General features: G+C 49.0%; 1 protein-coding gene across 1 annotated transcript in view; it reads left to right on the top strand.

Moving 5' to 3' along the window:
* The window catches only part of ttyh3a (tweety family member 3a), a 71096-nt gene that overhangs the window by 28691 nt on the left and 15695 nt on the right, over nucleotides 1-26710 (top strand). The window contains exons 3-9 of the mRNA XM_064316343.1: nucleotides 8280-8391; nucleotides 9872-10092; nucleotides 11547-11642; nucleotides 13730-13802; nucleotides 16338-16413; nucleotides 22867-22922; nucleotides 24296-24388. Of these exons, the coding sequence (XP_064172413.1) occupies nucleotides 8280-8391; nucleotides 9872-10092; nucleotides 11547-11642; nucleotides 13730-13802; nucleotides 16338-16413; nucleotides 22867-22922; nucleotides 24296-24388 (727 nt within the window). The remainder of the gene's footprint in view (nucleotides 1-8279; nucleotides 8392-9871; nucleotides 10093-11546; nucleotides 11643-13729; nucleotides 13803-16337; nucleotides 16414-22866; nucleotides 22923-24295; nucleotides 24389-26710) is intronic.

The following is a 26710-nucleotide window of genomic DNA, read 5'->3' as shown; positions in this document are numbered from 1 at the left end:
TCCTGAAATTCTTCTTTTTCAGGGAGCGAGCAGGCGAGCGCCCCCAGAACGGCTGCTTCCGTTCGCCAGGCCGCCGTTTCTGTGGAGACGCACAAACGGACAAACAGACAGACAGACAGACAGACACAATGCTGAACTGGTCAGGCAGATAGACACAGGAAAAGCATAAAGATAAAAACGAGCTCTCATTAACTGGTGATGTCATAGGGCATTAACAGTTCTGTTTTCCCCTTGTACAATTGGTCCCCCACCCCATGGCAACACAAGAAGCTGAACAGCGATTCGTCGACGTCGACCACTGTGCAACCTTTTGCTACTGCATTGAACACGATAGCCGTTCTAGAGAAACAGCAGCGTTTGCTGGGAATGCTTGAAGGAGACATCATTTTTTCATGTACAGTTGCCAGAAATCACAGACGAAAACCCGTCCACTGTCTTTAAAGCTTTTACCGTGGAGGAAACCGCTTTAGGTTCAGCATTACGCCTTTCCGACAGTCTCAATGGGGGCGGGAGCACCCCCACAGACAAGAACACGTGCCGCCGAGAACCTCGTACGAAAGCGAAAGACAGAGTCCTCAGAGAAATGTTCCGGCAAGGCCGCAAGTTTGAAAGCTTCGATTCTGGCGTCAGATGTGAAATCCACCGTACGCTGGCAGCTTATGTTTGGTATTATTTATTTAATTTTTTTTTACATATTCATTTTTGAAGTGGCACCTGCGCCCTGGCACTCTGCGCCGTTGTTTAAAGATGAGTCAGGGGATGGCCATTTTGCTGAGCTCGGCGGAGGGGGCCACTCCAGCGCCGCGGACAAAGCGCTGGGGAGCGGGGGAACACACGGACTGCATTACAAGCAGCGGTGAAGAGAGGAGGACCGTGGGGGAGGACAGCGAGGGGGGGGAGGAGGCGGTGAAAGGGGAGGGAGGGGGAGAGTACCGAGGGGGAGGTGGGGGCAGGGGGTGTTCGCTTAAAGAGAGATGCAGATGGGGGAAACTTTTATTCTTGCAGGAAGCTGGAGACAGCGGGTCACCTGACCGTCCCCTCAGAGCAGGAAGTCCACAGGGCCTGTATGCTTTATGAGGGCTTACAGGCAGGTCACATATGCCAGCTCCCCATAGACCTCCCACAGAGGAACAAGCACTCGGGGCATACACACGCTCACACACACACATGCACGCACACGCACACACACACACAAATAAATACACACACGCATATACACACACACACAGACACACTCTCACACACACATACACACACACACTCACACACACGCACACACACACATACACACACACACTCACACACACGCACGCTTACACACCCACACACGCACACGCACACACAGACACACACACGCACACACAATCGAAGGATCACGGTGAAGGCCGAAGGGGAGCGCTGTAATCTCGTTTTGCCCCGTCTTCAGAGAGAACAGGTCAGGCTTTATAAACACGGCCCTGTACCGTCATTAATATTTCAGAGATTACACTCTGTGCTCTAAAGCGTCTGGGATAGACCGAGGCTTTTCGATTTTTAATCTTAAAGTCTCTCCTCCCGTCTCGCATCGGACCACCGACCGTACCGGCTGTTCTCCCGCTAAAACGGACGTCAGGCTACCTGCCGGTCGGGGAACATGCGGCGAGACGCAGGACAGTTAGCGGCCGTTTAATTATTCGGAAGCACAGAACGCCGCTGATCCGCCGGAGCAGTTCGACGGAAGTTTTAACGCCGACCGGACCTCATTTACATTAAACCGAGCCGCGCTTGACCTTCAGCTGCCTGCTAGCATTAATGGTTCGCGAGGCTGAGTGCGTGACATTTGCATCTGAAAACGGGCACGGCAGCCAGTCTGAACTCTGCGAGAACGGCCATTTTGACTGCATTTCCGCGACATAATTATTTGCATCTTATTCAGGGGCTCCCAAACTCTGTCCCTGCACGACTGCGTGTGCTGGTTTTCAGTCAATTTTTCGATTAGCCTAATTAGGTTTTTGGAAAACGCAGGTCTTCCATAATTATTCAGTTTAATTTATTTACACAACAAGAGTTTGGCTTTTCAATACCAGATCTTCATCGAATGGTTCAAGGACCAGGTCTCCGCACAATTGAATCATTTACGAAACGTAACCTTTCTAAATGAATGTACATTAAATGAAAGCGTTGGTTTACTGGACTAATTCAAAGTCTTGCATTGTGAATATTTATTCATGGCACGCATTGCTGTATGTCGAGGTTGGAGAGGGTGCACAATTAACATTAAAAGCATCTTATCAGGAACAATTAACAGCTTGTTGCAGTTCAGGGAATGCACTTGAAATCGAAGAAAAAAACCGGAAGACCGGGCAGAGAACGTCTGGCCTAATTGACCATAATCCCAGGAAAGAAGCCATTTGCTGAGATTACTTGGGCTGGGCTTTGTTAATATATACTTGAGACGGGAGGCCTCCTGGGAAAATTAAAATGGCCGCTGGAAGAGGTGTTGCCGGGTCGGCGTGAGGAAGTTTTTTGCATCGACCAATAAAAAAATCCAAAGATCGTTGGCAACACTGCAGCAGGAACGTTTATTTATTTATTTTTCAACATGAGACCCCCCACTGAGGACCTGACTAAAAATCCTATTGGCTGATTCCGGATCTGGCTGTCTCTTGCTAGCCAATAGTCATCAACTGATACTAAAGCACAGCCCAGTTGCTGGTCAACCTGCCCAACTTCTTTCTGTCTTTCTTGATCTTCATTTAGACTTGTGTGTATAACAGAAGATGACATTATTATTATTATTATTATTATTATTATTATCATCATCATCCCAGGTCTAGCATGTAGATCATTTTGACAGGTTTGTTCTCTGAGTTAAAAAAAAAAAAAAAAAAAAAGAAAGGCTCTGTATGTGCTCTGCCAAAAACCTTCCCCGGTTTTCTGGCAGCGAACAATGGCACTGATGGGAAGCCAGGAAAACACAAACAAGTCTGGCGAGGAGGCCAAGCCAGCGAGCCGCTCGTTTAACCTCAGGCGACGCTTCCTGTTCCGCCGGCTTGCGCGGCGTCTTTCGCAACCGCGGCCCCTGTCCCGGGAGGGGGAGGGGGGAGGTCGTGGCAGGGGGGGCAAGGTCTTGTTTTTGCAGAGGGTCAGAGTTGATCCGCTTCACCTCTTTATCCTGTGGACATGGAGGGGTGAGCGGGGTGGGAGGAGGAGGAGGGGGAGGAGTGGGGGGTGTGGGACTGACATCCTATCCAGGATGCCGGGATCCCCTGTGGCAGTGGGGGATTGTGGGAAAAGAGCAGCCGTCACTTGGGGGTGTTCCCACCAATGCTCAGTGTAAAAACCCACTCCGACAGAGTCCTTTTAGCTCCAAAGAGTTAAACGTTGACCCTATTGGACGCTCAAACTCTGGTAGAGTTGCTTTAGCACTGATGATTCTGCTGTGTCAGTCAGCTCAGTGGATGTTGGGGAATGTAGTTTAAAATATAGCGAAGTTTTGGGATTGAGAAGACGTTATCAGCTCATTCGGGGGCTCTCTGCGTATGATAAGTTGTTCTGAAAGAGAGCTTTATTTCAGCCGGATGATGAATGCTTTTAATTTCTATAAAGAAACCTGAGACTTGTCTGTATCGCCAAGGGCACGCTTAAGTTGTTAAGGAACACTGCGTGCGGTTTGTGGACCGCGTACATGTCTGTAACGCTGCGGGACACGTCTCTGTTGCAGACGGCGAGCCCTGCTAAGAAAACGCCGCCGCGGCTGATGAAGTAATAAAACTGCTGTTTTTTTTTGTTCATTTTGTATTTTGAGGATTGGTTTCTTCTGGTAAGACGCGTGGCACCACCCGGAGCTGGTGACTTTCAGACCTTGGGTCAGAGATCTGCGGAGGAGCGAGAGACGCTCAGGGTTGCCACGCCGACCGCGCGGTAGCGGCGATTGACAGGCGGCGGCGGCGGCGCGATCCCGCTGAGCCGGGCGGATTAGGGAGCGTAGGCGAGCCGGCGTCTGTCGGGTTTCTCTCTCGGTCTAGACCGGCGGCAGCAGGTCGGCTTAGCGGCTTTGGTTAATGCGTGGCAGCTTCCGCGGCCGCTCGAACGCACCGCGGGCCGCCGGCGGAGGACCCCTTCACCCTCGGGCCACCCCTTCCCCCTCGGGCCCCGGGGCCAGACCCGCAGTACAGACTGACTGCCCAATACAGACTGCCTGCCATTTTAGCATCAGCTCAGAGTGGGACATTTTATTTGTCCCAGTAAGGCCATTGCCCTGACACACATACCAAGAACACGAAACATTTTACTAGATACTGTAGCCTTTCATGCGGTTTCTTTTATGAGATATTTAGTATAATTAGTATACTGTAGTGTAATTGAATATGTCCTCTCAAATACACTTTGTTTTACTTCAGCAACCAGTGGTTATGTTATGCTGTATTTCACTTCATTCATCATTATTAGCTCAAACTTCGACCATATAATACACATTTAAAAGCCAATAAGCATTCCACAAGGTATTTCATGTTGTGAATTTGGCCTAAGTATACATATGATGTAACTGAAGATGAAGAAGCACCATTTACATCTCTCTCAAGTCTATTAAGCACTGTAATTGTAAATTAGAAAATGAAGAAAATGAATAAATGAGTGGCTTCAGCCTATGTAGAAGGCTTTACCTTGTTTGATATGCTTTGTTTTGCAGTGAGAGCCCACCTTGAATGCATCCTTCACTTCTGAATATACGAAGGTTGTCATGGCGATGAGGTCACGTTTAATATAAAATAAAAACAGACGTGGTGGCTGTGGAAACGGCCCGTTATTCCGCAGCGCACCGGCTCGTCTTCCTTTCGGTCTGGGAAGCCGTGCGGTCTAGCGCATGAGTGTGTTTCTAGGACTCCATTTCGGCTCACGTTACAGCCAGCGGCTCTGTCGTAACAACAGGATTACTGCAGTGGGGAGCACAACAAACATTCTCTGGCCCTGCCTGCGATGGCGGCACCAGTTCCCTCCGGAACCTTCTAGAGCCTGGGGTTTCAACAGGGGGTCCCTGGCCAGACTTGATATACAATGACTTTACATAGCCTAGATTTGGGAGTATAAAGGCCTTTTTTTGTTTGTTTTTAAATATAACCATTTTTAACATGCCTTTGAGCCTGGGTAGGGTCCCTGGATCATAAAAGGTTGAAAACCCTTGTTCTAGAGGGATTTTGCCTGGTTATTTTGTTCAAATTCCAGATGTTATAGCCTTAAAATGCGCTCACAGTATGGATGAGAGCAGTCTAGAAATACAGCTGGAAATAGAAGAGAAATTCAGTTTAACAATTGGAATGAAGGAATGAATGGATGGATGGATGGATAGATAGATCACCTATAGTCGCACTTTTTGGCACGAGTGATCAGGTATGGAATGGTGATGGAGATTAAGATAAGCAGTGTTTCCTGATTAAAAACTCAGTTTCCCAGCATGCCCTTTTCGGTCTCAGCTCCTCGCCCTGACCGCGCGGCAGAACCGTGAAGGGAGTCGACCGCAGCCTCGTCATTTAGCGACGACACGATTGGCGCCTGGAGGGAGACGGGTCTTATCCCTGCTCTGCCCGACGGGTGATTCAGGCCGTCTGCTGCAAGGTGCTTAACGGTGTTCTGTGAGGGGAACTATAACTCTCAGAACATGTTTCCCTGGACGTGAGGAGCGTCTGTAAACGCACACTCTCACGGCCTAATAACGGCTAATCTCATTCCTGTCGATTTTCCCCCCAGAAAATAAATCCTTATTATTAACGATAGCTGTAATTTTGTCGATAGCGTTCACAAACCGGCCCGAGGGGACCTTCAGCCCCCTGGTCCGTTTGAAAAACTCTGATAGGATTACACGGAGAGCCAGATTAATGAAATCTCTCTCGTGGCGTACGAACACAGTAAAAAATGCGCTGAAGGAAATTCAGGGCAGCGTGTAATTCATTCAGACACTGTGTGTCATAGTTTCACCGGAGTAGAAATACGGTGTTTAATGCATGCAATTTCCTATGAAATAAGTGAAATATGCTGTCTGTTCTCACGTGTGTGTTAAAATGCCGTGCGCACAGGTGTGTGAAGAGCGGTCTGCTCTTCGGCACCTCGTCACCTTTCTGTCTTAGCTCGCAGCCTCATATTCGTCATTAACGGTGTTCACTTAACGAGCTCAGTGACTGCAGTTCTATCAGTCGAGCCTAGAGCTGGTCGTGGTGCGGAAGCCAGAGAGGGGAAATTGGCTGTTCTGATCACTGGCGTGATTGGCTGTTCTGAGCCCTGGCACGATTGGCTGTTCTGAGCCCTGGCACGATTGGCTGTCCTGAGCCCTGGCATGATTGGCCGTTCTAAGAACTGGCATGATTGGCTGTTCTAAGACCTGGCATTATTGGCTGCTCTGAGCCCTGGCATGATTGGCTGCTCTGAGCCCTGGCATGATTGGCTGCTCTGAGCCCTGGCATGATTGGCTGCTCTGAGCCCTGGCATGATTGGCTGTTCTGAGCCCTGGCATGATTGGCTGTTCTGAGCCCTGGCATGATTGGCTGCTCTGAGCCCTGGCATGATTGGCTGTTCTGAGCCCTAGCACATTTGGCTGCTCTGAGCCCTGGCATGATTGGCTGTTCTGAGCCCTAGCACAATTGGCTGTTCTGAGCCCTCGCACTGGCATGGGGTTTACGGACGTTTGTACCGAGAGTCGCAGAAACGGGGAAGCTTGCGGATCGGTGAATAGCCCATTGTTGGGGCCGGCCTTGAAATAAGGAGCGCCGGCCATCAAATCGTTCTCACAGACAGGGAGGGGGGGACGTTGCACTGGAGCGACACCTGCTGGCAGAACAGTAGAATTGCAGCCAGAGGCCATGCGTCAAGGTGTCTCCGTGTCCATTTCCCAGTAGGTTAATATAATGGGGATGTCACGCTTGGTGCGCCACGTTTAGCTTGAGAAGGCCGAAGGCTGTATGGCTGACGTGCCACAGGCCGCTGGAATCGTCTTGGCGCATCCCTGGGATCACGTTCCGTCTGCGCGAAGAGGCGGGGAAAGCTCCCTTCAGGCCGTTGAAATGCGGCGTTGCTCCAGGGACTCCTGCCCACGTGCCCTGATTCTGTTATGTAAGGAGAAGGCTGGTTGTTCTCTCACTTGTTTTATTTTTAATTTTGTTCCATTTTTGAACGGAAGGGTGTTTTTCAGTCGGCCGTCTCAGAGACGAGTGTGAGAAGCGAGTGTTAGGCTACATTACAGGCATTTAGCAGACACTCTTATCCAACATTTTTACAAAGCATCCATTTATACAGCCGGATACATACTGAAGCTATGCAGGTTAAGTACCTTGCTCAAGGGTACAACGGCAGTGTCCTACCGGGAATTGAACCTGCGACCTTTAGGTTACAAGACCAGTTCCTTTCCCATTATACTACACTGCCGCCTGTGGATTCATTATTGGCTTAGTGAGATAAAGGTGCCTGTGGGAAACTGGTGTCGATGCACTTGGCCTGCTGCTCCAGCTGAGGCATTCATAGGTTTGGCTACATTCACCCCGTCTCTGTGCCCTACAGAATTTCGAACCCTCGTAATAACGGAAAGTGTAAATGTACCACGGTCCGCAAAAAGAAAAATCTGTTCTGCAACACTCGCGACACTTTTTCCCCAATGTAGCGCTGAAATGTCACAGCCGCGTCGCGCCGATGACTCGTTCACGGGCCCTCGCGTCGGGACGTAAAATGGCGGTGCGTCCCGGCGTGTGAAAATCTCCTCGCTTGCTCACTTACCCTTCTGAGGGGAGTCTGCTTTGCTGAAGCCCTGCGTTGTATGACGTTCAGTAACGGCTCAAATCTCAGTTGAGGGTTTCTCTGGTTCTGTGAGCTCGCTGGAAAGGCGAGCAGAGAAGGATTTCTTTGTGCTTTCCCTGAGCAGGGTGACGCGTAACGCAGCGAGAAGGCGTGGCGGCCGCTATGCGAAGCGCGTCGCGACACTCTGTTTTATAAGGGCTGGAGACGGCTCCTTTTAAGGAGAACCTGTGCTGTGGCTTCCCCTCTGGGATCCCCGTGTCTCCCAGGCCTCAGGAAGTGCACGTCTGAACTCGTCTCGGGCCCCATACCCATAATCCCACGGGGCGGCGGCGGTGGTCATGTCTCAGGGGCCCCGCCGGCCCTGACCCTACCTGACCCCCTGCCCCTGACGGGGTCCGTTCGACCCAAAGAGGCCGGGTGTTCACACGACCCGGGTGGCTTCCCCGCAGACTCCTCCTCGTTCACTCCTCCCCTCCCTCCCTCCCTCCCTCCCTCCCTCTCTTTGTGTTCCCCTTCAGCGCTGGCATTGCGGTGGGTTTCTATGGGAACGGGGAGATGTGCGACGGGGTGAACCGGCTCACGTACTCTCTTCGCCATGCCAACCGCACGGTGTCGGGAGTGCAGAAACTGGTAAGCTCCGCCCCCCCAGCGGCTGGGCCACAGCCTGTCCTTATCCGCCAGTCAGTAGTTTTTTCATAGACTTCATACAGAATTCCCACAACCAAACACACACGCACACATACATGGAATAGACTTTGGGTTAAATGAGTGGGTTGTTGTCCATAGATTGTGTTATGTGCACAACGGTGTATCTGTACTCTGTTACAAGGTTTTAGTAATGTTTACGTGCAGGCATTGTGTGTGTGTGAGTGTGTGTGCGCATGTGTGTGAAGTAGTGTTTAAGTATGTGCATGTATGGTTTCAGGGTCTATTTCCAGTTAATGTGCCGCCATAGTACCCTTGAGAAACAGTATTTCTATAGTGAATGTCTGAGTATTTCAATGTATAAACCCTTATTTAGCGCACTGTCTAAGCACGTGTTGTTTGTGTGTGCGTGCTTGTTTGTGTGACACTTGTGCGTGTGTGTGCTTGTGTGTACGTGTGTTGGTGTCTATGTGTGTGCTTGTGTGTGCTTGTGTGTGCTTGTGTGTACGCGTGTTGGTGTCTGCGTGTGTGTACGTGTGCGTGTGCTTGTGTGTATGTGTGTTGGTGTCTGTGTGCGTGTGCTTGTGTGTACGCGTGTTGGTGTCTGCGTGTGCTTGTGCTTGTGTGTACGTGTGTTGGTGTCTGCGTGTGCGTGTGCTTGTGTGTACGCGTGTTGGTGTCTGCGTGTGCTTGTGCTTGTGTGTACGTGTGTTGGTGTCTGCGTGTGCGTGTGCTTGTGTGTACGTGTGTTGGTGTCTGCGTGCGTGTGCTTGTGTGTACGTGTGTTGGTGTCTGCGTGCGTGTGCTTGTGTGTACGTGTGTTGGTGTCTGCGTGCGTGTGCTCGTGTGTACGTGTGTTGGTGTCTGCGTGCGTGTGCTCGTGTGTACGTGTGTTGGTGTCTGCGTGTGCGTGTGCTTGTGTGTACGTGTGTTGGTGTCTGCGTCGTGTGCTTTGTGTGTACGTGTGTTGGTGTCTGCGTGTGCTTGTGTGTACGTGTGTTGGTGTCTGCGTGCGTGTGCTCGTGTGTACGTGTGTTGGTGTCTGCGTGCGTGTGCTTGTGTGTACGTGTGTTGGTATCTGTGTGTGCGTGTGCTTGTGTGTATGGGTGTTGGTGTCTGTGTGTGCGTGTGCTTGTGTGTATGGGTGTTGGTGTCTGTGTGCGCGTGTGCTTGTGTGTATGGGTGTTGGTGTCTGCGTGTGCTTGTGTGTATGGGTGTTGGTGTCTGCGTGCGTGTGCGTGTGCTTGTGTGTACGCGTGTTGGTGTCTGCGTGTGCGTGTGCTTGTGTGTACGCGTGTTGGTGTGTGCGTGTGCTTGTGTGTACGTGTGGTGGTGTCTGCGTGTGTGTGTGCTTGTGTGTATGGGTGTTGGCGTGTGCGTGTGCTTGTGTGTACGTGTGTTGGTATCTGCGTGTGCGTGTGTGTGTGCTTGTGTGTATGGGTGCTGGCGTGCGCGTGTGCTCTAGGTGACGGACAGCAGCTCCTCGCTGAACCTGACGGTGGAGGAGAGCCTGCGGAAGCTGGAGGATCAGTACTCCAAGCACACGGACTACGTGTCCATCGTGCAGAAGCTCCAGGGCCAGCTGGAGGAGCTGGTGCGCCAGATGGGGGAGATCCCCTTCTGGGACAACCGCCGCATCTCCCTGGAGGACCTGGCCGCCAAGATCGAGCTCTATGACTGGTACAGGTGAGCCCCCCCCAGCCCCCCCCCCCTCCACCCCGTGCCGCTTGACCCATGGCCGTCGGCCAACAGGCTGGCTGCGAATGTGCCCACCGGAGATATCTAACCGTGAACGAGAACAACCGCCGCTATCTCACACTGCCGAGGCATTCTAGCGGTTTCGTCAAACGGAGGACGAGGTTTCGCGTGCCCAAGGTCGATACCAGCAGGGAGACTGTTTTTTTTTTTTTTTCCCCATCTTCAGCTGTGTTTCCACTAGTTAATTGCACAGCAAATTTACAGGCCCGCGTACAGAAATAGATTTTTTTCCCCCTCCAGTGTTAAGAGGCAAAACATCAGGCTTCCGCTTTCTAATTGGCTGAGAAAATGTAGCGGCGGTTGAGGGACCGCGCGGCTCTTTTCAGACCTCCTTCCGCTCGCGCTCGGAGGGATGTCGCCGTCCGCCGATCCGGACGCCGATGTTTGTTTTAGACGCGCTTCGCCTGTTTGTTTGCCTTCAGGAGCTCGAGCGAATCTGGTGGTAAACTGGTGAACTTGAATCCTGTTATTTTCTGCTTTCGAAGGAAAGGCTGCCTTTTTTGTGTGTGTCTCAGCGCTGTATAAATAGTCTGAGAAGACTCTCGTGCGCACATACACACTGACACGAAATGCGGTTCTTTTCCAAAAACATTTTTCTCTAGAACAAAGCCTTGTGTACTGAGAAGAGCTTGTGTTCATTCTGAGGGCCTGTCATAGGCAATTAAACTCTTGCATTTAAAGTGATATTTTTCTTATGCCAGATTTGCAACACCGTTAATGTGTCTCAACAGTACTAAATATTCTCAGATAGGATTCTCCAACCAACCAATTACTTTCAAAAATAGGTCTGTTTGTCAGTACATGACATTTTAGTAATGAATTTTTTTTTAGTTCATGTAGAAATGTACTGTTACATTACAAACAATATCCATGTGTATATATACAAAAGAAGAAAAAGGAAGTAGCTGTTTTCTATGGCCGAAAATGGATTTGTGTAGCGTATTGAAATATTTGAAATGTACTATGTAGATTTGGATTTACCTCGTATTGTGCAGTAGGAGGAGACTGCTCTAATCTCAGCTCTAATCTATCTGGGTTCTGCGTTTTAAGTTTGATTAGTTCCGTTCGCTTGTTTTGAGCCGGCGTCAACTAGCGACGCTCAATCGGGGGCGTTCGAGCTTTGCAACAAACAGAGAGAGAGAGAGGGGAGATACCCGAAGCTCGAGAGCAGGGACGTCATCGGGGGGGGGGAGTCCGATCGGTTTCCTCCCGACAGCCGCCAAAACCTCCCCCTGCCGGTCGCGGTCAGCCTCCGGGAGCGGAGCGTTTTAATCAGTATCAGTTTACCGGAGTATTAGATCAGCGGGCATTACGCTTGGGAGAAGAAGCCGTTTTAGAGAGGGGGGAAAGAGGGACATCCATGGCTGTGTTCTTCCCCGCAGGTGGCTGGGCTACTTGGGCCTGCTGCTGTTCGACGTGCTCATCTGCCTGCTGGTGCTCTTCGGCCTCATCCGCAACTCCAAAGGGACCCTGGTTGGGTAAGTGGGGGTCACCTGACCGACCAAAGAGTGGGAAGAGGAAGGTGTCATAATCAAAAAAACAGAACAGGAATGGGATTTACCAGCCAATGACTTTAAGTCACAAACTAGTCATGGCGATCGGCCATCGAACACTCGATTAGGTTGGATTTTCACCTCATGCAGTCGGTTGTTTTAAAGAGCTGCGGTTAAATACGGCCTGGGTGCGATTTTTTGGGGTGTGAACAAACGCTACAGTGGCCACCATTCTTTCTTTTGCTCGTCAACACCCTTCATAGTTCATTTGACCAAAAATATATAATTTTGGTTTGACATCTCTTTAACTACCATCTTGCCTGAAGTGGTGTTAGATTGAGTGTTCCCACGTTTCATTTGGGTGTGACAAACCAAAGCACTCTGGATGGTTTGAAAGAGGGCCTCAAGTGTTCAAAGTGGAAAAGGGTTCGTCTTCATCTTGAAACCGTTGAGAGACGCGTAGCTGTTTTTCACCGTGCTGTGCATTTTCTTTCATTTTAAACACTCACTTTTTCTACAGTTGTATGGGCAAGTGGGTTGCCGCCGGTGACGTAGGGTTCTCAGAGCCGGTTGGATCGGTTCCGGCTCTTCCACGGCGCGCCGTGGGCGGGAAGCGGACGAGGTCGCCGCGGGCGTCTGCTCCGGTCTGAAAACGGCGCTCCGCCCCCTCCTCGCGCGGGAGCGTGGGCGGCCGCGGGCGGATTTCCGGTCACGAATCGCCCGGGAAACGAACGGCGGTTTGGAAGATCCCCCGCCGACACCTCGCTTCGTGACCGCAGGAGGCGTGCGGAAACCGGAGCCAAAATGGAGTTCCTCCGTCATTCTGTTCAATATTCCAGCGTGCTGAGCAGCGTGCCAGAGTCTCTGAGAGTCTGAGGGAAATATTAGCCGAAGTGGAAGAGCGAAGCCTTATTTTTATTTTTCCCACGGCGTGCAGGCAGAACTGCCGCTGTGGGCTATGCTGGCAAATTGTGACTCACTCACTCACTCATGGACGTTTAGTCGGACGCATGCGCAGGTGGTGCCAGCAAAAAAATGTGTCTGCGGAAGTGAGTTGCGCCGCGGGTCTGGACGGTTCCGTGCTTGTCATAGAGCGTTTTCCAACGGAAATGTCAAAAAACGAGGCGTCGTTTTCGATAACAGCAACATTCATCTCCTTTAAACTCCCATTAGCCAGTGTAAGCGTACAGGTTCAGCTCATCACAGAAGCAAAAGAACCTTAGCGTGTGCTTGAATGAATAGCTTAACATTCAGCTAATGCGTGTGCTTGGTTGCTGAAGTTCTAATTCAATGCGTATGAAGAGGCTACTGACAGAAATTGTAAGGACTGGCTGTGACTCATGTGCTTGGATTGAACGTGGGCCTTTGAGACCAATCCCAGCGAGTCCAGCTCGAGTTCACTGCCGCCCGTTCCCAGTCGAGTGTCCGAACGCATTTTCTTCGCGCCCTTGTCACAACTTGCGTCGATCACACATAGCAAACCCTCTCGAGGCACTTAGGTATGAAGTTGTACGTCCTAAAGCGCTGGTTTATCACAGCTCTGTCGAGCGTATTAAGATTGCGTAGGGTGAAAATCCAGCTACTCTCCCGGAGAACGATCAGATGGTTGAGGCCCACCAAGGTCCGATTAGCAGCTGGTGGGGCGTTCATCTTATCTCAATCCTCAGCTCCTTTGGCATGTAAGCTTATGTTGAAGGCGGTCACTCGGGACAACGATTTGCATATGCGGAGGGCACATAGAGGTCAACCCCAGGGTGTTTATCAACGACGTAGTAATACGCTCGTGAATTTCTGTTCACCCCCCGCGAATCGGACACAGGTTGACATGTAGCGTTGACAGATGGAGAATGGAACCGCTCCGTGTTTTTTGACGCCATTATCCAAATTCTGATTCTAATTCACTGTGGCAGATTGGGGTTGGTAGCGGGGGTTCAGGAGGGGCAAATGAGGATTGTGAAGGTTAAGCTTTTCGGATGACAACTTAGCAAGTCGAGACCCAGAACTGACATGCATCTCTCTCTCTTTCCCTCCCTCTCTCTCTCTGTCTCCCTCCCTACTGCTTTCCCCCACAGCGTCTGTTTGTTGGGCGTGTTTGCTCTCATCGTCAGCTGGGGAACCCTGGGCCTAGAGCTGGCTGTTTCTGCGGTGAGTGTCTCCATGGAAACAACTCATTGTACTATGGCAAAGCTTTTTTTTTTTTACATCCCTCCCCCCCCCCCCACAAAGTGCAATTTAGGCCGTACAGAATGTTCTTTCATAGTCCTTTCAAATGTCCTCAGATATGACTGCAATACATTTATTTCTACACAATCAACCATCTTCAGCCTCCTCGCTATCTAACGAAGTTGCGGTTTATATTATGCTACACTGTGTACCTGGCGGATGTACTCGACGAGATCGTGGAGATGTTTGAAATGTAAATTATTATCCAGTCATCGGCTAACTCATGCATCGAACGACTCCCATCCTCCGAAGCCTTCCTCCACCTCACACTCAGAAGCCGTGTCGATCCCGATAAAGACGTCATCCGCGGGCGGGTGGGCGTCAAGCCGATAGGCAGGCGGGATGGCGGGGGAATGACGTCACAGCGACCAGTGAGGTCGCCGCCGAATCTGGGCCGAATCTTCCACGCACCCCCCCCCCCCACCCACCCACCCACCTATCAGGCGTAGCTCCTTCCGGAAAAATCCTCAAGTGTGAACACACCTTTATAAAAAGCTCCAGTGATGTGTCATCATTTGGGAAAAAATAAATAAATCGCATCGCTAGTGAGAATGTCACCTTGTACTGAAGGCAGGATGGAATTTCACTGTGAATCTTATGGAAATAATTAAGAATTAAACAAGCTCTCTCTCCCTCTCTCTCTCTCTGTTTAGTGAGACTTACAAAGCGCACACAATTCCAGGCTCAGTAAAAGCATGGTACATCCAAGTAAACCATTTCACACATTTCAGTGTAAATCAAACCCCTACTATTATTCATTGTCTGTCTTTGAATCCCAAATGTTACCTCTTTTGCCATCTCCTTTCTGGGCTGCTTTGTATAAATCCCTAAAAAGTGTTGTCACCTAGAGATACAAGGGTCGTACATAGTCAGAGGGCTATATTGAGTTTGTGGTGATTCACAGTTATAATATTACACGTCTTAATACGTTGTTAAATCAGCAACAACAAAAATCACACTGACAGGGTCGTCGTAGTCAGTACTGCCAGAGATAAGTGCTCTGTACCACCGCATGACTTGTCTACAACCATCCCGAGCACTTTTCTCAGCTCTTTGGCTGTCTCTTACTGTTTGCGTCAAGTTTAAAGCCTTGGCACTAGCCTACAGGGTAACTCATAGAACGGAATCGGTGCTTCTCCGTTCAGTCCTCAAACCCTAGACTCCTGTCTGAGATCTCCTCTTACCAGCCTCACGGTGACTGGCTATCGCCTCCTTTTGGAGTCACTCCCCCCAGTCGCATTGCTCATGTGTTCCCGGCCCCCCAGTGGTGGAAAGACAGCAGACCCACGGAGGCCAGGATAGCAAGCCTTTTGCCCTGCATTTTGGTTCCTCTCTCATCCCCACCCCCGAACACACGTAACTTTTTCTTCTAGTTAAGGTTATGGTAATTTTATGTTCTAGATTTTTATTCTTGGAGCTTGTTTTGGAAGGTAGTCTGTTTTCAGATTACCATTTGGTTCTTGCTTTTATTTGTCGTTAGCCGTGTCTGGCACTATTACGCATGCAAAGCAGGTGGGTGTACAAATTCATATTCTACTTTGTAAGTCACTCTGGATAAGAACATCTGCTAAAAGAATGAAATGTATGATAATGTATACAAAACACTGGGTTGGGATTTGAAGGTTGCAGCTGTCTCTGCTAGGTTATAAGGAGGCCAAAAGGCATTACTTGTGATTTTTTATTTTGGTGTGGTCCTTAATTCAACTAAGTACAGTATCTCACTTAAATATAACCATCTGTTCTGCTCTACAGCTTGTCAATCTACACCTACGTGGCAAACCGTGCTGATCATAGTAATGAGTAGTAATGACTAATATGGAAATTATAACACCCACGTCCCTCCCAAGTATTTGTGCCTATTACAGTGGAATGGAGGCATTACAGTGTTATTTCGGTATTATTTAAATGAATGTTTTTGTCAGACAATAAGGAAAACCCTTCGGATCATTTCATTTTACCCCACACTGGGAAGCAAAGGAAGAATCATCACACCATGTTATGGCCTCCAGAGAAAGGAGAGATTGTAAAGATGATTATCCTTCCTGCTGGTGTCATTTCATGCACTACAGTTGACTTGTTACACATGCATTGTCTGAGATGGTTTCCAAACTTCCCAAGCCAAACCTGGTCTAATTAATTGTATTTGACCTACTGATTATTAACGTATGCTCAAGTATGGAACGCAAAAGTTTTTATTTGTCCTTTATTTAAACAGGTAGTTTCACTGAGATCAAGATCTCTTTTTCAAGAGAGACCTGCTAACAATCAAACATATACACGTATATGCCAACAGGTCATCAGAAACTAGAGTTTTAGAGTCTGTAAAACCTCCTTTATCGCACATCAAAACTGTCTGGGCCAATCGAAAACATACACCGAAACTGAAGCTACATCGAGACACCCCAGGAAGTGAACTACCTCTTTAAACAACATGGCTTCTCTTTGTGTGATCTTCAGAGCTCCAGTGACTTCTGCATTGCCCCGGCCATGTACATCATCCAAGTGACCAAGGAGTACGCCGTGGTGAAGGAAGGTAAGATTGAAGCACTGTAGTTAACTGCATTTCCGTAAGTGCATTGTGCCTTGTCCATATATTTTCTTGTTTTTTGTTTCATACACTTACGCCATACTACAATTTTTAGTTCACCAGTTACTGGAACAAATAAAAATGTTAGGTAAGAACTGATTAAGCTTAACAGTATCTACTCAACCATTAAGGCTTAAGAACATTTCTAGATTGCAGTTCAATTAAATGCGGGCATTCTGTTTAAGTTTTTTTTTTTCATACTTAACTAAAACTGGGACAAGTACGTATTTTAACCACTTCGGGGTGGTTTCACGAGCTTTGTGTTAAGATACTGTTTTACACATAGTAATTGTATCTGTCCTTCTGTTTATTTATTGTCATACATTTCTCTGTATTTGAAAACATGCACGGTCTTGGTATTGATGGAAGATGTATTTGGGTGTGAAGTGTAAAACAGCACTTGATTAAGAAAAATGCACAGTTGTCCTGGTAACAGAGTCCAAGTAACAATGGCACTGAGCAGCGGCAAGGAAACCTATGTGCTCACACATCATGTAAGGATACTGAAACACCATGTTCTCTGCTCACAATTTCTGCGGTATCCCTTATTAGACAAACAAGCAGAAGTACTATCGTTACTTTCTGAAGACCATAACTTTATTTCAAATCGTCAATTGTTATCAGTGTCTAGGGTCAGTGATCTACAGTGACAGTCCAGTGCTTGTGGGAAAACCCCCAATGCGGTTGCACAGTGTCCGCATTTCCGTCAGGTTTAGTGGCACAAGGCGTTTTTATGAACAGCCCAGTGTCCGTCACGGGGCTACAAAGGTCGCCTGTCAGCATTAGTTGGCCGTCTTCCCGTGCCGGCTGACGTTAGGCGAGGGCGACGGGAGGGCGGGGGCTCCGGCGGTGCAGCGGAACGGTCACTTCCTGTCCGTGCCCTCCAGCGCGGCGGCTAGGAGGAAGTGGAAGCCGTTGACCGGCGCGTTCATTTCCTGTCTGACTCAGAGAAGCCTGCGACATCATCCCAGTTTTATAAGCTCTTTCCCCTCCATAAATATGACGGCAAGATGCAGCGATTCATTACTTTTCTTGCATTTCAGATAAACACCACGGTCCTTATCTCGGGAGGTTCATGAGTCTGTGAAGCTCGGCTCTTTCTCTGACGAAGTGTCGGGAAATTCAGGCTTCAAGGTTATTTTCCGAGCGAGCGAATGTGGCTTTCATAACTCGTAATAATCTTTGCCGTCTCTAAGGCAGCGAGGATAAGATAGGGTAAACAGACAGTGACAGAGAAACGTTGACTAAGAGAGACTGTTTGGCTTACCCGGGCAGCCATTTTCCCTGGCCTGTCCCTGTATCCCAGCCGGAGGAGAGATTTAGATTCCGCTCCTTTTCGGGGAGGACATTAAAACGGGTTGTTGTTACCGGCCTTGTTTCCTGCTCGTAACCTGGCTGTAAATTACCAGGCCGGCGACTGGCGCGCTGGTAGGAGCCGGGGGGGGACGCCGCGCCGCATGCTAAGTGACGCCTGGCCTCGCCCTAGCCGCGGAACCGCAACCCGGGAGCGGTGAAACGGAGGGGCAATGGGGGGGGCGAGGCCCGTTAAGGAAACGAAGCTAAAGGACGAGCGGGCTGGGCCAGGTCGGGCGAGGGGACGCCGGGGCAGACGGGCAGGGTAGGCGGAGTGGGCGGGGCCTCCCTGCCTCGTGACCTTCGGAAACAGAAACGCCCGCATCATGAAACAACCATTACCATCAGCCAGTCATATTTGTTTTTAGAAGTTGTATAGGTCTATAAATGGCTACGAGAGAGACTTCTGCTGATGTAGTAGCAGCAACATTAATTGTCGTGAGGATGTTGGTAACAATGGTTGAAGGCATTGAAATTCTTGTATAGGCATTTTATAGTTTAGACAGTTATTTTTGTCAATTTCAAACCATTCAGTGAGATCTGAAAACATCCTTATTTGGCTCATTTTAATGTTAAAGAGCAGAAAGCCACAGGTCAGTGTGAAGCTCCTCGTTCTTCAGCTTTTGCATTTTATCTTCCATAAATGCCTAATCCCCGCAGATGCAGTGCTTTCCATTTGTTGTGCTGAGCTAAAGTGGTTTTATCATCACTCAAAATGGACACCTCTCTACAATTGACAGTCAAATGGCCTCTTTTTTTCACATCTCCTTTTTCCTGGGCTGAAGCCTGAGGCAAGCCGACTCTGATAACACACAACGCCTTTAACCAGCGAGCAGCGTCACGTCTCATGACAAACGCATCATTCATTCGCATCCAACAGGAAGTGGGAAAAAAACAAAGAATAAAACTGCTTGTTATGTGATGACTTGAAGCGCAGTTCTGATTGGCCGTTTGCCTTTTCTATCTTCAGACTTCCAGTATTTGGCGATGGGAAAAGACAACAAAAGGCTCTGAGCTGAACTCTAAAAGGAGAAAGTGTATGAGGATTGATTCAGTTGGCTGATATGCACCTGTGGCAGGGTAGTCTTAATTAAGGGCATCCGGTCATGTCGGTTGCCCCGGGAGACGTGAGTTTTTAATAAGTTTGGCTTTTGGGTCGCTCTTTTAATGGAGCGTGTCACACCTGTGCTTGTCCAAGGAAGATTAAGAAAGCATTAGATATTGATCAGTGACATTTAAAGTGTTCAATATGATCATTCCGGTGGCATTATTTCCATATGAATAATTGCTAACCGTTGTGATTTCGTGATGTAAGGCGTTCGTTCAGTCAGAGCTCTTGTCTCGTGCCCTGTAGGCATCGTCAAGAGACTGCTTGCAAATTAGCACTTGTGCGGCTGATTGTTAAATTAGCTCCAGAGATTGCACTCTGCCGAAACGTCTAGCGCGCGAGGGCTGAAATTAAATCTTTCTCGGCAGAGAGAGCGGTCTACCAGACAGCAGCACGTTTGCTGCGCAGTCAGAATTCTAATTAATAACACATTTTTTATTATTATTTTTATTATTATTATTATTTTCTGACACATTTTCAAGCTGTGTTTTCACTGCAGCATTGTACTACGGCAAATTGCATCCCTGTCATCCATAATTAGAAAATGCCATGGATTGATAATGTTTGCAGTGTCGAACCTACAGTTCACGATCGAAGACCTAGGCCTCATAAATGCCAAAATAGGTAATGTTGTCACGTGTGACTAATGGCTGAATGATATGAACCAGTCAGAAGCCTGTTTGATTGTCAATGGAAGTTGGCGATCGAAGCACCAGCATAAGTGCCAGTTAAAGTGCCCTTATTCTGAAACGACTCCTGTTGGAAAAGTTTGTATTTTCACTCCTTTAGCCTCTATCCATTCTGCTCCTTTGTCCACTTCTGCCCGTCCATAAAGAGTGAAGGCCAGTTCATTCTTTCCACTTGCCTTGGCAACAGCATGGACGTGCACTTGCGTGGAGTGCACGAGCTGAACGTTCGTGACAGGCCACGCTGTAATATCAAGGTGTTAAGGTCTTACCTCAACGCACAGAGTGAGAACCTTTGCTTCCGTCTCGTCTTTTTTTTGTTTACCTCAGTACATGTGGAGGTCTCACAGTGTGCATGAGACACCTCAGATCACTCGCTCGCGACTTTGACGCGTCGCGTGCAGACCCGAAGCCGCATATTTCATTCCGCGCCGGTCCGTAAATCACGTCAGACGCCCCGCTTTCCGCCCTCGCTGTCCCGCTTCGCTCTCGCCCGCGTCTTTCCACCTCGTATTTCAGCGTCTTTACTGCCCCGCCACGCGTCCCGAACGACGCCGGAGCCTTGATTTATCTTCGGCCCCCTCCTTTGTGTTCGGGTCTGGTCCATTGTTCCCCGGTACAGGTGTTCCGGAGGCTCGTGAAAACCGGCTGATTAGCCTCGACGAAGACGGATCGCGGGCGGCGTCCTCCCGGGCGCTAAGACGCTAAAGCGCTGCGGTGAATGGAGAACCTTCGGCTCTGCCTTTTGTGCTCGGCCGTCCAAGGAAATAACTGAACGGCCTTTTTTACGGCCTGTTGTCAGTGGAATAATTATGCTGTTTATGAAGCACGTGGAGAAAGGCAGCCCAGAGCGAGACTTGGGGGGGAAATGGCTCATCGGTAATGAGGGCTGTGAATGCAGTAAATCAACTGATGGTGCCCGTGCTTCCCAGACAGGGGAGGGGCTTCTCTGCAATCAAACTGCAGTCTCACAGGCACTCGCCCAAAGTACATAGAAATGTGATTTCCCAGGGAAGTGCATGCTGATTGGTCAAGAATTCAGAGGACTGGAAAGAGAGCAGGTCCTGCACTGGTGTCTGTTAGAGGCGGAGCATGGATACCACGTGTAGTTTCTTTAGATGTGGGTTCATAAACTCTTACATTTAAAAACAAGAATGTTGAAACTGTGTTTTTTAAACAACATTGACACTGTGCCCCAGAGTACTGGCTGGTTTTAGTTGAGACTTTTTGTGGATATGCAGTTGGCTTACTTCGGTAGAAGGCTTTGAAGACACATTGAAGTCTGTTGTATCAGGGTGAGCTGCCGCTGATATCTAGAAAAACTCAGCAAAACTAAATTGACTGATATAAATTGCACTCTGGGTTAGTGGAAACCGAGCTGAATTTTGTTTTTCAGTGAACTGCCCCTTTAAAACAGGAAAGACGTGTTTAACAAACCGCCCTGTGAAACAGGGAGGTGAATCCAGGGAGCTTCGTATGCGTGAGCGCGTGTGAGCTTGTGCTCGTGTGTGCATGTGTGCACTGGGTATGCCTTCCTGTTGTAACTAACACACAGTCCCAACAGGAGGAATGTGTCATGCCAGTTGTCTTTATACTTTGAATTGATACATAGATGAACTGCATTGATTAGGCTAACAGTTTAGTTTTCTGTCTTTACTGGTGTTTGCCTACTCATGCTTTTCAATGATTTGATTGTCTTGTACCTGCAGAGTGCTTTATCTGCTTGTGTTCCACTTTCTCTTACTGTGCTGATGAAAGACTTAGATGGCCACGTTCCATTTTTTTTTTTTTTGCAAACCCATTTCTCACAAGCCTATAAATATACTTCACTGCTCAGGAGACGACACTATTTTATTCATGCTGTGACTACAGCTTTGACGCCGGAAAGGCGCCCTCATTTGTTTATTGTTAATACCGCCACGATCGCCCGGTTGCATCTTCATTACTAGGTGCTACCGTAGCTTACCGATGTCGCGACCCTCTCACTGTTGGTCGTCGACCTGTCATTAATCCTGGGTCACTCCCTTTTCTCTCTTAAACACGCAGTCGGCTGAACTGTTTTTGCGTGGACAGGCTAATTTGTGACATTCGATTACGCCACGACAGGAATGCGTTCCTGGGTGACGCGGGGCTCAGTCGAACTTCCCCAACCGCCGCTAAGCCCGAGATGATCAGAGTCCCATTGACCCGGTGAACCGGCTCCCCCTGAATACCGATAGCGTGGCTCCAGTGTGGCTTTGAGCCAGCGCAGATGTGAAGAGGGCCTGAGGTTAATGAATGTTTAATGCGGGCTATAAGGTCAAAGCGGCATCCACGTGAGAGGCAGCTACTTCAAACGGACGCTACTGTTCAAAAACAAACTTCAAAAGCAGACGGAGCCAGACGTAAATAAGGTGCGTCTACGTAAACATCGGCCCTCCCTCCCTCTCTCTCTCGCAGTGCCACGTGCTGGTTTTTTTTTGGGTGGCTTTAACTGGGATATTTTTGCTGCTCAAAGTCTGGAGCAGCGAGTTCAATTCGCTGGCAGTTCATTCATCACATGTTGGCAGTCGGCAGATGGCATTTGTGGATAGGCCAGATTGTCCCTCCCATCCGTAGGGTCTTAATGCTCAAATTAAAATATTTGCCTTACGATGAAATTCCAGCCATACCTTCACAACAGGTACAGTACTGAATATAAAATTGAAGTTTGTTCCTGGTCAGTGGGCAACAGAAGGCAATGGGATGTGTGGTGGTGACAGTTTGCCGCAGTGTGAACTAAAACGTGCTCCTCTCGGGTGAAGGGTCGATGGTGAGAGGGAAAGGTTCAGCCACTGCGCCACCGAGCCATCCGTTTTGCAGGTCCCCAGGCCACTTTTCAAGCCGTTTTTGTGGAGGCCGTTCGAAATGGATTTTCACACGCTGAGAAAGGGAAGCTTCTCAGCGAAAGGGTCAGAGTCGTTGGCGCGGAGCCACCGCCCCAGCAGCATAGGAAAGCCGACCGGACGGAGAGTGGCTTGAGCGTCACGCGCGCTCTGTGGGGAAAAGCCGGTCCTGAGCAGGCAGGAAAAGCGCCGTGTCAGCATCTGTGGAACAGGATAGTGGAATGGAAAATTGACGGAGGTGAAAGGTCGACCCCTCTCCCATTGGACACGCGTTTTTCAAAGCTGAGCGTAAGGTCACAGGAACGTGCTAATGCTGTAACCTGTGTTCTTATGTAGTAATATATTTAATTCTTATATTTCGTCTTTCATTTGCGTATTGCCTCCCCAGACATCCTGCAGTACTACCTGGGATGCAGCATGACCTCGACCAACCCCTTTCAGCAGGTAAGTCTGTCTCCTTGACCCACACAAAATGGCCTCCTTTTTGCCTGATGTTAAGCAGGACATTGGACCTGAGAGCCTACTGAGTGGTCCTGTATCACTTCTAAATAAGAACACAAGGGCACTCAATTATGGGGACTGGCTGTTCAACACAGCTACTCCCCTCAGTTTTTTCCTACCGTCTAGAGAGACCCTTAACACTGCAGAATGCATTTAATCAGCGTTTTTCATTTGTAGATGTGACCTACCAAAAATGGAAGCACTTCACTATCAGTGTGAGGTCAAAGTTAAGGACAAATCTTGATTGAATGCAGACTTTCTTCTCGTTTCTCGTTTTTCTTGGTGGGTTTGCCCAAGGATTGAGCATCACTGAAGATTAAATACAGTACTATTCAATTTTTTCTGTAAAAAGCTTTTTTAGAGAAAAATGGACACAAAAACACTTTACAGGACAGTAGTAAAATAGGAAAAATAAGAAATACCAGGTCCCAAAAGCTTCCAAGCTGCAAGAAAATCTCGAGAAGAATCTGGTGAGGTGTCACTAAAGTTAGGCCAAATGGCAGTAGGGCCGTTATGGTGACTGTACTGGGAAAATATCCAAGATGGCCACCGTTTTTCTGAACGGTTCAGGAAACGGGTTGTGCCTAGCTCGTGGAGGTCGCGCGTCTGGGCAGACGTCACATACGGGATGGCTAGAGAGACGGGGCTCGTTTCCACGTCGCAGACACGCTGTGTCATCCTGCCACATCGCTCGCAGTGACTCCCCCACATGGGATCCGACAGCTGAGGTTGAGCCGGCTCGTTGAGGCCCCGAGGTCACAGCCGACATTTGCGATGGGAACGGCTCGCTGAAATCGATCGTGCTGCGCGCGCTCCTCTCTGAGGGCTGTGCCAGCGCACGGAAGCTAGCGAAAAGGATCTTTGTGCTAAATACCATCTGGGAGCAGTATCATGCCTGGGAGGGAAAAACAGGCAAAAGACCGCTTTTGTTTCCGTGACCCTTTTAAGATGGGCTAAAATAAAATGAGGGCCAGCTTTCCAGAGAGATTCAAATTTAGCAACAATTTAGGTTCTTGCTCTGGGACGCGTACGGGCACAGAAGTCTAAACGTGCAGCTGGGGCTCTGAATTTCAAGTGCCTTTTCCGAAGGCCGCGTGACTACCACATTCCATCGGGTAAACTCTGTCGCCAAGGTGAGAAGTATCTAAAGTGGGAGAATTTAAAACCAGTATTCAGTAGGAACAGTGTACGTACTCAATAAATTCCTAATTCTCCCAGGGTGGCCTCAGCTATTTTGAGTGTAATTCCCTTGTCCCTGGAGACCCCCCCCCAATTATGTAAGTGACTGATGGTATCGTGGATTGACTGTGTTGCAGAAGCTGTCAGGAAGTCATAAGGCCCTGGTGGAGATGCAGGACGACGTGGCGGAACTTCTGCGCTCAGCGGTCGGAGAGTATTCAAAGACCAAGGTGTGTGTGTGTGTGTGTGTGTGCGCGTGCTCACGTACGCATACCTACCTTTAGTGTATCCATGCACGTCAGAATCATGAAGCTTTAAAAAACTGTTCTGATGGCTTATTCCAAATGCACTTGAGTGCTTAATGACCACTGAAAATTTAAACGTTACTGGCAAGCGCCGGCGCGTATGCTAGCGTGCGCTGGCGTGCGAGTCCGCATGTGCGTGCACGCGCGCTCTTGTGCATGCAGAACGGCGCAGACGTCGCCTCTTTAGCGTGTTTGAACCATTAAAGATGGCTGTGCTGGCCATCTGGCTTTTAACCTAGTGACACGAGAGAAGTCAAAAGAGGCGGAGAAACAACCCCACGCACAAGATGGCTGAGAATGTTCGATATAATACCAGCACCAGGACTGCTCGACGTAATGCCGTATGTTTTGTTCTGCGTGTTTACATGAGTGTACAAGTCAAATGCAGGACTTTAACAATGGTGGTATTAATAATAATAAACCCAAAGACTATGTGCAGATTAGCTGGGGAAGACAAAGACAAACAATACAACAGCAGGGAGATCAGGAGAAATGGACGGTAGTGTGTAGCGTAAGGGTTTGGGAACTGGGATTCGTTGAAGGCTCGTTTCTCCAGGGGGGTCCTTCCTACCCTCGAGCGAGGCACTTAAAAATATCCAGCTGTTTTAAATGGAGCATACGCCAAAGAATGTAAGCTGTGTGAGTCACTCTGCATACGATGGTCTTCAAAATAGCTATAATGTAGTGTAGCCCATACGTGCTTTGGGGAAGACTATAGCCTGTTTAATAAGTTGGGAAATGTCACATTGTGAGTTCATACCAGACCTGGGTCAAATACGTATTTGTTTTGGATTCAAATACTTTTCTGTGCTCTATTAATCTTGTCTGGCGTAACTCAGCCTTCCAATATGACCAGAAGGCGGTGTTTGCACTTTTTGAGGGTATTTCTTTGGTTCCAATACACCAGACAAGATCAGTAAAGCGTAGAAAACAAATAAGTATTTGACCCAGGTCTGGTTCATACATGAGTGCACGAGTTCACCAGCTCTGCAACAAGCCAGTCCAGCAAATGGGAGCAGAATACAGTCAGAGGCATGAAGTCACGCCCTCCAGGAGACAATAAGCCCGCTCTGCAGGTGTTATTTTTCTGTTGTTATTTATTTTATTTTTTTTGCACATGCAGCTGCTGGGGTCCTTTCATCAGCCCTTTCTATTGGCCGGGGGGGGGGGGGGCGTCTGCCACCCGCCGCCATCCGCGCCGGTCGACACAACACAAATAGGGGCGGGCGGCCTCTCTCGCGCATACAGGAGAGAGAGGGAGCGGGGGAGCGGGGGGAAACGCCGCGGAGGCCATGGAGCCGAAGCGCTGAGTCGGGCGGAACGTTTGTCACGCGCCGGCGAGGGGGGGCCGTTTGCCCGTTTAGCCCTCGGAGCTTGCCCCCCCCCCCAGCTGAAACTTTTTTAAAAGCCTTTTCAAAAAGCGTCTGTATGAACTGAAACATTCAACGCGGCGGCACCTCTGTGTGTGACTCTTTTGTTCCGGTGTGCCCCTCCCCCCCCCCGCCGTACCGCTCACCGTGCTGTAGCTCACACAAACGACGCTCGCGTTTTCGAACCGCGAGGGGCAACGTAAACGGCGAAGTAAATTTAGGCCTTCGTTCGGCCCTGAAGGCGCCGTTATTCGTCCTTAACGTTGAGCTACTTAACCTAGAAATGAAAAATCGTTTTTTTTTTTTACCGTCTGTGGATGATAATGCAGACGCCCGGAGCGCGATGCATAACACATCCTGCTTTTTATATCCTGGCGCTCTTAAAAGTTTGAGAGATTACTCCTGGTGCTGCAGTTGGGAAGACCTCATCTCCTGTTTAATACTGAAGGCGTAAGTGCTTTGGGATTCGCGCCCTCTCGTCTTTGTGATTTCCCTTGCCTCAAGCTCCCATAGTTCTTTGCAAAGTCATTGTGTGTGATGTCTCTGAGAAACACCTGGTGTTTTTTGACATTTTAAAATAAGAACACACAAAAATTATTTAAAGCTTATGAAAGAGGAATCAAGCCATATTCTGTATATATTACTACCACAGGAAATGTAACAGGTATTTGATGAATGGGTGAATTGTTCCTATAAATTGGTTCCTCAGAGTTCATAAGCACATTGTGGTTTAATTGAACAGGTGGTCGGTTCAGATCAGGAAAAATGGGCATTGAACTTTTTTGTAATAAAAAATGCAAGCGTTGGGATTGAGCGCGAACGTGTTTCTACCTCCTCACGCTCCGTCTGACGTCACGGTCACCTGAGCCGCCCGTCG

The sequence above is a fragment of the Anguilla rostrata genome, chromosome 17, assembly GCF_018555375.3.
Source record: "Anguilla rostrata isolate EN2019 chromosome 17, ASM1855537v3, whole genome shotgun sequence".
Lineage (NCBI taxonomy): Eukaryota > Metazoa > Chordata > Actinopteri > Anguilliformes > Anguillidae > Anguilla > Anguilla rostrata.
This window is presented reverse-complemented; position numbering and strand designations above follow the sequence as displayed.